This window comes from Tenebrio molitor, chromosome 2 (genome assembly GCF_963966145.1).
Source record: "Tenebrio molitor chromosome 2, icTenMoli1.1, whole genome shotgun sequence".
NCBI lineage: Eukaryota > Metazoa > Arthropoda > Insecta > Coleoptera > Tenebrionidae > Tenebrio > Tenebrio molitor.
This window is the reverse complement of record NC_091047.1, coordinates 868,656-880,875: the sequence shown is the minus strand read 5'-3', so window position 1 is coordinate 880,875 and position 12,220 is coordinate 868,656. Positions and strand designations below refer to the sequence as shown.

Here is a 12,220-nt window from a genome sequence, read left to right as displayed (position 1 = left end):
TCTCCCCACCGCTTCCGATCACCTACTTGACGTATTCCCGGAAGGTTTTCTGGATCAGCCTGGCGGCCTTGTCTTGTCGCTTCCAAATCCTCGTCGACGACACGATTTCCAACTCTTTCCGCGTCGGAAACTGCTTCTTGAACTTGATGTCCATTTGCTCTTGCAACTGGAAAAGATACCGCTCGTTCATCTTGCAAGCGCGAGTTCACCAGATCTCACCTGTCTAAAGTTATCAGTCTCTTCCACGTGACCGAGCACGTGCTTAACTAACGCGTGAAGAATATCTAAACAGTGGATTTTATTGCCTTTCGCGATGGGCAAATTGAAGCTCACTAAAGCCACCGTGTTCGGCTTCGATATGCCTAAGGGGGGATCTAGAGAAGCGATGAAGTCGGAAAGTTGAGAAAATCGAATAAATTGAGCGGCGTGAGGATCGTATCTGAAAACAACCAAGTCTCAGGACCCGTCCTTCGATCTCCCTTCAAAGACCACCTACTTGCTCCACCGGATGTAGAACATCTCCAAGTCGTCCTCGACGATGCCGATCTCCTCTTCTTGATGAGCTTGGTTGAAATTCTCAAGGATGATGGCGATGTACATGTTGATGACGATCATGTAGTTGATGATGATGAAGCTGGTGAAGTAGATGATGGAGAGGAGAGGGTACCCGCAGTCGCCGTTCGACTGGTTCCTAAAGTGGGGATCGCACTCCGGAGGTTCGATCATCAGCGACTCCAACACGTCGTTCCATCCGGCCGAAGTTATCAGTCTGAAGAGCAAGTGCATCGACCTTCCGAACGTCTGGAAGTTGACCATGTCGTCGAGAGCGCCTTGCTGTTTGACGTGGCCGAAGAGGAACATCCCGATGATGGCGTAGATGAAGGTGATCAACGCTAGGAGAGCTCCGATGTTGAAGAGAGCCGGCAGGGACACCACCAGAGCGAACAGCAACTTCCTGATGCCCTTGGCGGCCTTGATCAGACGCAAGATGCGTCCTATCCTGAACACTCTGACCACCCGGAGCAGCGTCGGCGACACGGGGAAGTCGATCATGATGTCTTCCATCAGGATGCCGAGGATGGAAGCCAACACTAGTAAAAAATCGAACACGTTCCAGGGAACCGTGAAGTAGTGATACCTCAGTCCTATGATCTTGACGATGGCCTCTGGAAAATCGCAACTGTCGAATCAAAGAACGCAACCCCGCCTTTCCGACCTCACCTAAACCGAATACTGTGGTGAAAAACGCGTTACTAACTTCTAAGATAAAGAACACGGCGTGGGGCTGATCGTAGTGTTCGATCCCCATCGAAAGCATGTTGAGGAAAATCAACACGAATATTGCTATTTCGAAGCGGCGCGAGTTCGACAAGTCGTAGAACATGGCCAGGAATTGGTTCATCGGACGCTTGATCACCTTCTGGGGCTTCTTCCTGCCGAGCTTTTTCATCGCCGTGTAGTAGTGCTTCTGGCTTTCGGTGAGGAACATCTCGAGGACGCCGCCCTCGTACTGAAACGCACAATCTAGACACGTCACGACTCGACCCTCGCCTCACCTTCTTCTTCAGCATGTTGAAGTTGTCGATGATGACTCCGATGAACAGGTTCAAAGTAAAAAAAGAACCGCACACTATGAAAATCACGAAATAAATATAAGCGTAGAGGTTGGCCTCGCGCTGGGGCTGCAAGTCGACCCCCCGGGCGTCCACCGCGTCCGCCATCACTTCCATCCAACCCTCGAAGGTGGCCTTCAAATCAAAGATTAACTTGCGCCCGCCGCCTCGCACCCAAACTTACCACTTGGAACAGAGCGAGATAGGCGATGCCGACGTGGTCGAAGGATATCTTCGAGTTGATCCAAGTGTAATTCTCTCTGATGCAATCCTGTCGGGTGTCGACGATCTAGAAAGTTGAGTTTAAATTTTGGATCCGACACGAGGGAAGACTTTTTCTTACGTTCGTCGGCAACATCTCGCCGAATTGGTCCAGACATTTGTAGAATTTTCCTCGGAAAAACTGCACACCCATTATGGAGAAAATCAACCAGAAGACCAAGCAGACGAGAAGAACGTTGAAGATGCTGGGAATCGCGTACATCAGAGCGTTCACCACGATTCTCATTCCTTGCCATCGACTGATGGCGCGCAAGGGTCGGAGGGCGCGTAAAGTCCGTAAAGAACGCAAAACTCGCAAGTTCTCGTTCTCCTCGATCAACAAACTGAAGAGGGAGACCTAGAAGTGGGTCGAACTTACTATTTTTGCACGAACGAGAAATTTTAGTGTTTTCGTTGTGGTTATTGCTCGTATGTGCGGCGCGTCCCAATCCTGCAAAGCAGCAGTGGAGGAATGGAAGCTGTATTGTGAACAGATTCCGATTAAATTTCATAACAATAACTGGGATTAATTATTCGAATTTGTTGATGCGGACTTTGTCAGCACGTCAAATTATCCAGTCTGTTTTCGGCGTGTCCGTAAACGGCGTAATCGCTAAAGTTAAACAGCCCCGCTGCGATCTATATCCTTTTGTGAAGGAATGGAGGGGCACGATAAAGAACAGTTTCGTACATTAATTACACCGCACGATCAAATCAATTTACGAAACGACCGGCCGCAAAAAACGAAAGACGAGTCTTAGATTGACTCATGCGATTGTCAAAACAAGCTAGATAACGTTTTTGTTTTTTGCGGCCGACAGCTCGTTCGATTAAGTTGGAATCCTCTTTGTTCGCGCTCCTCCCTGTTTGTCAACTTACGAAGACGATTAAAAAATCCAACAGCGTCCAGAAACTGGTAAAATACTTATGAAACCCCAACGCGATCCACTTGAGGAGCATTTCGATGATGAAGATGATCGAAAACGCCAGATTCGTCCAGTAGAGGACGCTCTTCAGGTCGGGACTTTCGTCCAAATGAATGTCTTCGAAGCACAAAGTCACACTGGATGCAAAAATCAACACCAGAATGAACCACTCGAACGCGGGCGTGTCCACCACACCCAGAACCATCTGTCGTATCTTCGTCCACTTCCTGCCAACGGCGGTGTTGATGCAGGCGTTGAAACAGGAACACCTGGAAGACGAACGTGAGAACCTCGTGGGTGGTCGCGGCCGTCGCGTTTACTGTTGGTAGCAGTGGTGAGGGAAACAGTTCGGCGGTATTTTCGGCGGCTTCTTGTTGCCGAAACCCGGAAAGCTCCCCATGCCGTCGATGTATTGCCCCTTGGAGTTCCTGCGGCCGCCGACGGTCAGTTCGTCGACGTACGACACCAGAGTCTGCCACGGCTTCTGGCTGTCGTCGTCGTCGTCCTCCTTCCGTTTGCAGTTCTTGCTCGAGTCCGGACACAAAGCCGACTCCTCGTCGTGTTCGGTGTCCGCGGATGTCCCCCTGTCGATGTTCTTCAGCTCGACGCTCTCGGTGTTCTCCTCTGCGAACGATCCGATGTATTCCGAAACCGGAGCGCCCCCCGATCCGTCGTCTTACCTTTGCTGTCGTTGGTGGTGCCGCGGCCAGAAGACATGTTTTGCAAAAGCCTAACGTCAGTCTTTTTGTTCTCGATCAGTCGCGCCCTCTCCGCGCCGTCACTCTCCTCGGAGTTGCCGTTGATCAACGTCGAGTATCTCTTGGTGAACTTGACATCGTCCTCCCCTTCCTGTATTGTCTGGAGGAGGGTATTGTTTGGATCGTAGAGACAATGCGACGCCCTTACCTGATAGTCCGGTGGATGGTCGTAACTGATGATGGAGATCGGCCTGTTCATCGCCTCCTGGTAGCTGCGTTTGTCGCGCGGAAATCCCACCACCGTCTGTTGTATGGCTTTCGTTGTTATGCCTGCGGAAGAAGGGTCGCGTTCAGATTGGACGCCGCCGATAAATCTTGTCAACAGGTTATTGCGACCGTGGAACGGACAGATTCGCATGGATCGCGTCGAATTAAGGAAATTTACGATGGACGGACCGGACCGCTTTGTTTGCCCAAGACATGACTGTCATTTTTCAAACAACAGGACGGGCCTGATCGGAAATCGAAACGGGTCAAGTTGCGAACTTGGCTCGGACGACCGTTCCCTTTAAATTCGCCGAATCATCCCCGAACCTAAACAGCCCCGGAGAAGGGCTTTGATCATGCAAATGCTAATTCATCCTTTTGTTCCCGACAAGGCGACTAATTCGTCGCAACGGATGACGTATCGGTAATGATCGTTCCCCGCCGAGTAATTTTATTACCTGTCTTGAACGCCTCCTCCTCTGCTCGCCTTTGCATCACTTCCCTCACGATCTGCTCCAACCTGGAGTTGTTCTCGTTCTGCCGCTGCTCCTGTATCCGCTGCTGGCGCCTTTTCCTTACCAAGTCCCGGATGCGCTCAAAACTCTGAGCCAATTTCGACTCATCCCCCACTTCCTGTTCAACATTTCCGACATTTGTTTTGAAAATTTTTCCAAACTCAACTTTTTATACACATGCATTCTGTCGAGCTCCTCAAAAGTTTCATGGTCTAATATGCACATCCCGGTTCAAGAGAGTGTCAAAGTGGGTATAACTTTTGATACAGTGAAAATGCATGTTTTTCGTGTTTTTTTTAATATTTTTTTTAAATTGTTAATTCAACCAACTAGTCTAGTTTTGGCTGTCGTGCTGGCGTTGTTGTTTTTAATGAAGCGAAGCAGGTGTGAAGATAAACAAGAATGATATTTACTTACCTAGGACATTAAGACATAAATAACATTTGGCTTGCAAACGACAATATCACAGGGATTTAGAAATTTGTGCGAGATTATCCATGTTAGAGAGAGAAGAGTGCATGCACACGTAAATAAAACGACAACAAAGAACTGTTAATGGAACATAAATCGGCCACGAACCCGCCCCCGTTCCTCTAGTGGGTAACATAAAATGTTCGGTTCTGGTCTACATAAACTGTGTGTCGACAAAAAATAATAAACCTGTGAAGAAGAAAGAAACATAAAATAACATAAATGGGCATGCGAGCGGTCGCGGTGCAAGGGTTCGGTACCTCTTTTCTGGTCTTGAGCTCTTCGGAGTTGAAGCTGTTGAGCAACAGGGCCAAGAACAAGTTGAGCACCATGAAATTTCCCATCACCAAGGTCGGAAGGAAAACGGCGAGGCACGTGCCGGGACCCTGGGACGATAACGAGAATTAGTCGTCATCGAAGGGAGATCACCGCAACCCTCACCTCGGTGCTCTCCGCCCTCATGCAGTCCCACAGCGGCTCGATCCACTCGCCGCACAGGATGCGAAAGATCATCATGAACGAATGAAAAAAATCCGTGAAATTCCACCTGGAACGACATAATTTCAGCGATCCCTCGCGGAGCACGAATCGAACGAAAGAACACCGCCCCCGAAGCTCCCGTTGCGTTTTTAATTATCCCAACTGAACAATTTCATCAGTCGTAAAAAGCACCACCCTCGTAAAACCCTTGTCCCTGTCGTTTTGTCATCGGATTAAATATGAAACGGCGTCCCGGAACCCCAGAAATTACCTGGGAACGGGATCGGGGGCGAACTTCTCCGGAGTGTAGTCCTTGGAGAAAAGCTGCATCCCTATCACGGCGAAAATATAAATGACGATGACGAGGACAAAAGTCAGGTTCCCCAGGGCGCCGATCGTGCTAATTATGATGCTGAGCAGCACTTTCATCGTGATCCAGGACTGGGCCAGCTTGAGCACCCTCAACTGGAAGCGACTCGATAAGAATCGGAATGGTCCGGCGGCGATCCTTCACTCACCAAACGCAACCCTCTCAGCACCGACAGACCGTCCACCAGCTCGAAGATGAGGTCCAGCACGCTGGCCGACACGATGATCAGATCGAAGATGTTCCAGCCGCAGTAAAAAAACTCTTTGCTGAGTGCCATCAGCTTCAGACAACATTCGAAGGTGAAAATGGAAGTGAAAACCTGGAAAGAAAGACAGTGAGGGGGCTCGAGTCGACCGTCGCGCGCACCACTCACTTTATTGCCTACGTCTAGAGCCCTGAGCACGTCGTCGCTCATGCCGTGGTGCTCCATGGCTAGGAACATGGTGTTGAGCACGATGCAGACCGTGATGGCGAGCTCGAACAGCGGGTCGCGGACTATCCGATAGAGGGCCTGCTGGAACTGCAACCAGCCCTCGTAGTCCATGCAGCATTGCTCGCACCCGGAACAGTTTCGGTCGAGGATCTGGTCGTCTGCAAGAGATTCCTCCTGATTACCGCCTGATGGGATCGAATTGTGGCGGGGTAATGGTCCTCGAATGACCGAATTCGGGCTCGTAAAGTTCGCAACGGGGACGCAGACAATTAAGTTTTTCGGGTTTCGTGCATAGTTTGAATTCTCGGGGTGGCACCAGAAAATTACAGAACAATCTAGCGCCACCCACTCTACTTTTTAATTTGCCGGATGCCTAAAAACGTCATTTTTGACGCTCGGATTGGTCTCGAACTAATTGCGAAGAGCTAGTCGCTCGGAAAAAAGTTTTGTTCGGCGCGTCGACGTGTGATGTTCCAAAATCTGCAAATTTGCTATTCAACTCGCGAAACGAATTAAAGCGACGCACCGAAACACAACAAATGAGCCCCACGGAGCCTGGCTCCGAAGCGTTCCTCTCGAAATTAATTCGCTCGCGTTAAAGCGAGACGAAATGAAAAATGTATCGAGTAAATTGCGCGTTATTATCCCCGACAGCGGCGATCATAACTCACCCCCGAACAAAACGCGCTACTTAAAAATTCTCTTCGTAAGAGGATTAAATCTAAAGGGTGCACTCACCGATGACGACGATGTGCGACAGATAGTCCGGCGGGAGGGTGTACATGTGCTTCTTTTTCTTGCAAGTGCCGACGCCGTTGCACTTGATCACCTTGATCTCCTTGGGGCTGAGAGCCACCGTAACAGGTGTCACCTCTATCCTTTGCTGCAACAGACAAGATCGATGAACAAGAGGGGGAGGAGTCGCCGCGAGACCGACCTTCGGCGGCTGGGGTCCGTGCGAGGTGACGTCCTCCGACGTGGCGTCCCCTTCGGTCTCGTGGTCGTCGACCACCCCCGAGTCGTCCAACGAGGACTCCCTGTTGTTGCCTTCTCCGCTGTTGCTGCTGGCCTGCCGGCTGCTCAGCCCGGGCCTCGCGGGCGCTGCAACACCACCCTCAACACCACGATCCCGCTCCGGGACTGTCTTACCGAGCGTGTTGGAAGGGTGGAGAGTGTCGGGGCAGCGCGGGTCCGACAGCTGCACGTGTTTCGGGGGCGGCAAGGGCAGCGGCAGCATCTGGGGCCGCGGCGAGCTGCGACTGTGACGCGGACTCGGACTGGGGCTCGGCGTGACCGACCTGGGCACCTTCGGGGAGGTCTTGGCCGAGTCCTTGCCCTCCTCTTTGGCGTTGGCGGCTTCGACGGCCGCGCTCGGCGACTTGGTCGGGTTGTTGGTGGTGCTCCGGTTGCGTTTTCTCCGGCGGGTTTTTTTCCGCGTGTACGACGACAACAGCACGCCCTTCCGGGCGTCGATCTTTTTGATCTTGTGTTTCGACAGTTTTTTCACGTTCAAACTGGAGGGGTCGAAGCTGAACGTCGAGTCTTCGCGGTGATCCACGAGCTCTTTCTTGCGCTCCTGGGGCACAAAGCGCGCGTCATTCGGGGCCACTCGCACACTCCGTTCGCCACGAAAATGGACCCAAAACAAATCGATTTTCCTCAAACGCGTCTCTAAATTTTTTCCACTTTCGGAACGAACGGAGTTTCGGGATCCAATGAAGACGACTCCCAAGAAGTATATTTTTGAGACGACCGGGGGCGGCGTTTCCGCCTCGAGAGCCCCGGCGTATTAGTGTGTCGGCCATAACTCACCTCCTGCGTTATTTCCGCTTCCTCTTCGTAACTTAGCGCTACCACAGCCAACATTAGGTTAATAAGGTAAAACGAACCGAAAAAAACTACCACTGTAAAAAACGATACACTTATTGGACCACACGATGACAGCACCATATTGTAAACGTTCTCCCAATAGTCGAGCGTGATGAGCTGAAAGGTGGTGAGCATCGACCATAGGAAGTTATCGAAGCTCGTGTATCCGTGGTTGGGGTTCTCGCCAACGCAGATGCACGTGTGCGTCGAGGGGCAGTGTCTCGAGCCCGTCACGTTGCCGCACAAGAGGGGCTCCTCGGTTTCGTTGCGCACCAACCAGTTGCCGCGGTCGTGCGTCCAGCTACAAGAAGAGACCGCAGATCAGACCGACCGATCGCAAAAAGAGACCCACGCTCCATCATCGGCGGCGGAATAATTAAAACCGCCCAGCGGGGTCGCTGTGGCGGCAAGCGTAATTGAAATCCGACAGGGGCGGAATTTTTCGGTCGCCGACATCGAAATTGATCGCACAAATTGGGATGACATATTTTACACGCTAATTGCCAATCAGTTCAAATTACTCCCTCCGCTGGACGGTTTTGCAGACTGCGACGAAATCGAGAAGCAAAATGAAGAATGACGATTGAATTAGTTCGCGACTTGGCCGTCAACTGTCATAGTGACAGTAGCTGTCAAAATTTTTCGCGTTTCCTCGATTTCCTCGAAAAAGACACAAACAGAGAAACAGAATTGACTCAAAACACTCTTTAGGGTGACATGACGAAGGATTTTTTTGTATTTCACGGGAAATAATTATGGAAAATAAAGAGACAAAAGTACAGACAGCTTCTTACCTAACTTTCGGTTTCGCTAATCGATCTGTATTTTAAAGTTAGTACAATACATACAAATAATGAGAAAATATTAGTTCAGAGGGTTATATTTAAAAAATAATCGCCAAATTGACTTTTATAGGAGAGGGCGGCTCAATTCGTGGTCTATTCCTTTTATTAAAATTCCCCTCTTGAGGTACACTGGAATGGAATCTATTCATTCATTGTGAAGACATTGCGGTGGGAAGTTTTAAGTGAACGCGTCGTTCGTGCGGTTTATTCAGTCGTTTTTGCCACCAACGAGGCAAAACTCCACCGATTCGGTTCGATCAGTCGAATCAAAGTCCCTCCGAGTTCACCGCGCGAAACGAACAGATGTTCGCCTCCACGGTTCCGCTCCATCATCATGTCTACCGTGCACAATAAACGTAAAAATGACAATTACTTGAACCAGGTCTCGTAGGTAGCGTTGTGGTCGTCCATTTTAAGGACGCACTTGTTGCGCAGCTCCCCTTTGTACACTTGCAAGGCGAATAATGCGAACACCATCAGACAGAAAATGGTTAACGTCATGACTTCCGCGAGCTGTTTGAACGAATGGAGTAGAGCGTTGATGATGGTTTTCAGACCTGGAACAAAAGAGGCGGATCAGAGGAGGGCTAAGTCGGTGCTGATAAGGACCGTCAACGGCTGTCATAGAGCGAAGCTCGGGTTTAAGGGGATTCGCCCGCGACAGGAGATAATTTGGCACCGGTGCAGATTAACACAAACAGGAAATTGAGTCTTTACACTTTCGAGAAATATGTTACGTCCATAAAGTCCATCTATTTACTTCTCCGAATGCTCGTCACAAATAATGAGTACCGTTTTAATCGGGTTTCCCGCGGTTTGACCGCAACCTCGACCCGCCGCGTCACACGCGATAGTACGACTTCATTGTTGCAACTGTAAACATGCGCCTGTTCTCGATCTGCACGTTCTTGTTGTTCTTTTCGAAAAGTGCATTCTCGACCAAGTGCGTTTCGTTGGAGGACGTGAAGATGACGGTTTACTCCAGCGGGGGCGTCAGCTACGAGACCTCCATCACGGGATGCATCGAGAGGGTGGCCTTTCCGAATCCGGTCGTCGAAGTGTACGTCAAGCACCAAAACATCCCTCGACTGGGACGCGACTCGGTCAGGAACATGAAGCACCTCCACACCGTCACCTTCGACAACTGCGGGGTCAAGGTTGTCGCACCTGGGGCGTTCCGGAACGTACCTAACCTCAAATCGGTACGGATCGTGAGCGGAGTGCTCGAAGAGGTACCAAACGGGGTCTTCTCCGCGCTCCCTAAACTGGGAATACTGAAGTTTCACAGGAACAAGATCAAGACGATCGAGAGGGGAGCTTTCGCGGGCATAAGTACGCTCAAGCAAGTGTTCTGTGATCACAACGAGCTGCGGGAGTGGGACCCGCGCTGGTTTACCAACAGTACCAATCTGGAAATTGTCGATTTTCAGCGCAACAAGATCAGAAGTCTTCCCAGACGCGCTTTTTACGATCTTCCCAACGTCAAAGAGATCTACTTCGAATACAACGAACTTGAAACTGTCCAACCCGAAGCGTTTACCACACTCCAAAAGCTCAAGTACTTGGGTCTGAGGTACAACAGGTTGAAGAGTCTGGATTCTAAAGTGTTTCCGACAGACATGATCATCGACACTTTGACAATCGACGCCAACTATTTCAATTTTTTGTCGCGGAAAGTGTTGGCAGCACTGGTCGTCAAGCGACTCACGGTGGACGGGAACCCCTGGAAGTGTCTCTGTTTGGACCGGGTGCTCCTCTGGTTGCACGAAATGAACGCCACTGCTGTGCGGTCGGATAACTGCGTCGGAGGTTCCGTTCCTGTTTGTTCTTTTGCGTCCACTTTCTCCACGTCTTGTACGGAAATGGTGGACAACGACGTCACAAGAAGGTACCTAGATGAACTGAGGAAGGTCGATCCCCCGTTAGATAAATACTGTGCCAGACTGGATTAGAAGAAGACTGAAAAGCGCGCGAAGCTTTTGTCGCCGTTTTTGTTGTACATATCTTTTAATAAATTTTTTTATACAATACATGTTTCGTTAAGATTGTCAAGGTAGAAGCTAGAAGCTGGATTGGGTGTATTTTTATTACAAAAACTTAAAAAGCAACAATCAGGTGCCTAACCTGGCACAAAATTTGTGCAGCGGTGGTTTTAATTTCTTCAAGGTTTCTAAGTAGGACGCCGTACCCTCGTCATCGACTGTGTCTCTGCAAACGTGCGAGGAACCGGAATAGCAGACGGGGATATCTCTTCCGGAACAAAAATCCAGTACTTTGATGGTACCGTTTGTCTCGTGCAGCCAGCGGTAGATCTGATCCAGACAGGAACATTTCCACGGATTTCCGAAGACGCTCATCTCCTTGACCTCGATTCTCCCCATCAGTCTCATCGGTAGATAATTCAAAAAGTTGGCGTCCAGCATCAACTTTGTTATGGTCAATCCGTTGGAAAAAACCGTGGGTTGGATGGACTTCAGCTTGTTGTACCTCAACCCCAAAAACTCCAACCTCGCGATGCCCACAAAAGCCTCATCGTGGATCGCTTCCAGCTCGTTATAATCAAAACAAATGTTCTCGAGTTGTTGCAGTTGTCCGAAGGCCCTCCTCGGCAGCACCTTGATCGCGTTGTGTTGAAAATCGATCAGTTCCACATTCGTGGAATTGGTGAACCACTTGTCCGACCAAACCTCCAAGTTGTTGAACCCCACCCGAACCTTTTTCAAAGTGGTGCAATTCCCGAAAGCTCCATCTTCGACCTCCTCGATTTCGTTGTGGGTCAGCTCCAACACTTCCAGCTGCGGCAGCGTGGAAAACGTCCCTTTCGGTACTTTCTTGAACTCGTTGAACGCCAGCCTGACACGTCGCAGCCTCGGCACGTTCCTGAACACCGCCGGCTGCACCGTTGCTATCTGACACCTCTCCAGAGAGACCGTCGTGAGCTGTCGCATGTGTCGTATCGCGTCTCTCTCGAGCAGCGGCACCGCCTGGTTCTTGACGTAGATCTCGGTGACCACGGTTTCGAACTCCGTCCTTTGGATGCAACCGGTGACCGTCGCCGCGTACCGCTCCCCGAGCTCCGGCACCACCGTCATGTTCGTCTGTCGAAACGCGTGGCACGCGAGCGAACCGCTCGCGCGCATCAACAAAATCACGAATGCGCCGCTTCGTAACATCGCGGGGCGCAGAGCACTACTGACCGATTGCCACCTACCTATTTTCGTCGCGCTTGCGATTTTTCAGCGTCCGCGTGCGAGGATATCGAAGGTTAGTTGGGATGCATCGCGTGCGGCGGGCTGGAGCGTGGGTGGCGAACTCTCAGACGGTTTCGCGAACGATTCAATTTGTTTGGGTTAGTTCGATACGTCAATCGGGAGTCGGATAAATTGTTGATTGTTGTTGGGCGCCAATCACACTCGTCAGTTATCGTTCGATCTTGTTGCGCGTGTGTCGTTTGTTTTGCATTTTAAATGGG

The 12,220-nt window shown here is 50.5% G+C and overlaps 2 protein-coding genes across 7 annotated transcripts in view; one reads left to right on the top strand and one right to left on the bottom strand.

Moving 5' to 3' along the window:
* The window catches only part of LOC138123153 (sodium channel protein 60E-like), a 61,602-nt gene that overhangs the window by 2,822 nt on the left and 46,560 nt on the right, over positions 1-12,220 (bottom strand). For 3 of the 6 annotated variants that reach the window (XM_069037707.1, XM_069037710.1, XM_069037711.1), the window contains exons 4-25: positions 9,122-9,305; positions 7,847-8,204; positions 6,972-7,610; positions 6,773-6,917; positions 5,975-6,192; positions 5,750-5,920; positions 5,503-5,696; positions 5,193-5,298; positions 5,012-5,137; positions 4,860-4,940; positions 4,224-4,398; positions 3,707-3,828; positions 3,481-3,658; positions 3,121-3,424; positions 2,754-3,069; positions 1,957-2,232; positions 1,798-1,902; positions 1,557-1,748; positions 1,222-1,510; positions 497-1,166; positions 220-439; positions 27-166 (exon numbers count right to left, since the gene is read on the bottom strand). In XM_069037707.1, coding sequence (XP_068893808.1) covers positions 27-166; positions 220-439; positions 497-1,166; positions 1,222-1,510; positions 1,557-1,748; positions 1,798-1,902; positions 1,957-2,232; positions 2,754-3,069; positions 3,121-3,424; positions 3,481-3,658; positions 3,707-3,828; positions 4,224-4,398; positions 4,860-4,940; positions 5,012-5,137; positions 5,193-5,298; positions 5,503-5,696; positions 5,750-5,920; positions 5,975-6,192; positions 6,773-6,917; positions 6,972-7,610; positions 7,847-8,204; positions 9,122-9,305 — 5,209 coding nt within the window. Of the gene's footprint in view, positions 1-26; positions 167-219; positions 440-496; positions 1,167-1,221; positions 1,511-1,556; positions 1,749-1,797; positions 1,903-1,956; positions 2,233-2,753; positions 3,070-3,120; positions 3,425-3,480; positions 3,659-3,706; positions 3,829-4,223; positions 4,399-4,859; positions 4,941-5,011; positions 5,138-5,192; positions 5,299-5,502; positions 5,697-5,749; positions 5,921-5,974; positions 6,193-6,772; positions 7,611-7,846; positions 8,205-9,121; positions 9,306-12,220 lie in introns of all 6 variants that reach the window. The other 3 variants (XM_069037708.1, XM_069037713.1, XM_069037709.1) reach the window with 3 other exon arrangements.
* LOC138123173 (phospholipase A2 inhibitor beta-like) lies at positions 9,598-10,776 on the top strand. The gene has a single exon (XM_069037743.1). It carries the CDS (start codon positions 9,630-9,632, stop codon positions 10,698-10,700), a length of 1,071 nt encoding a protein of 356 aa, XP_068893844.1. The 5' UTR covers positions 9,598-9,629; the 3' UTR covers positions 10,701-10,776.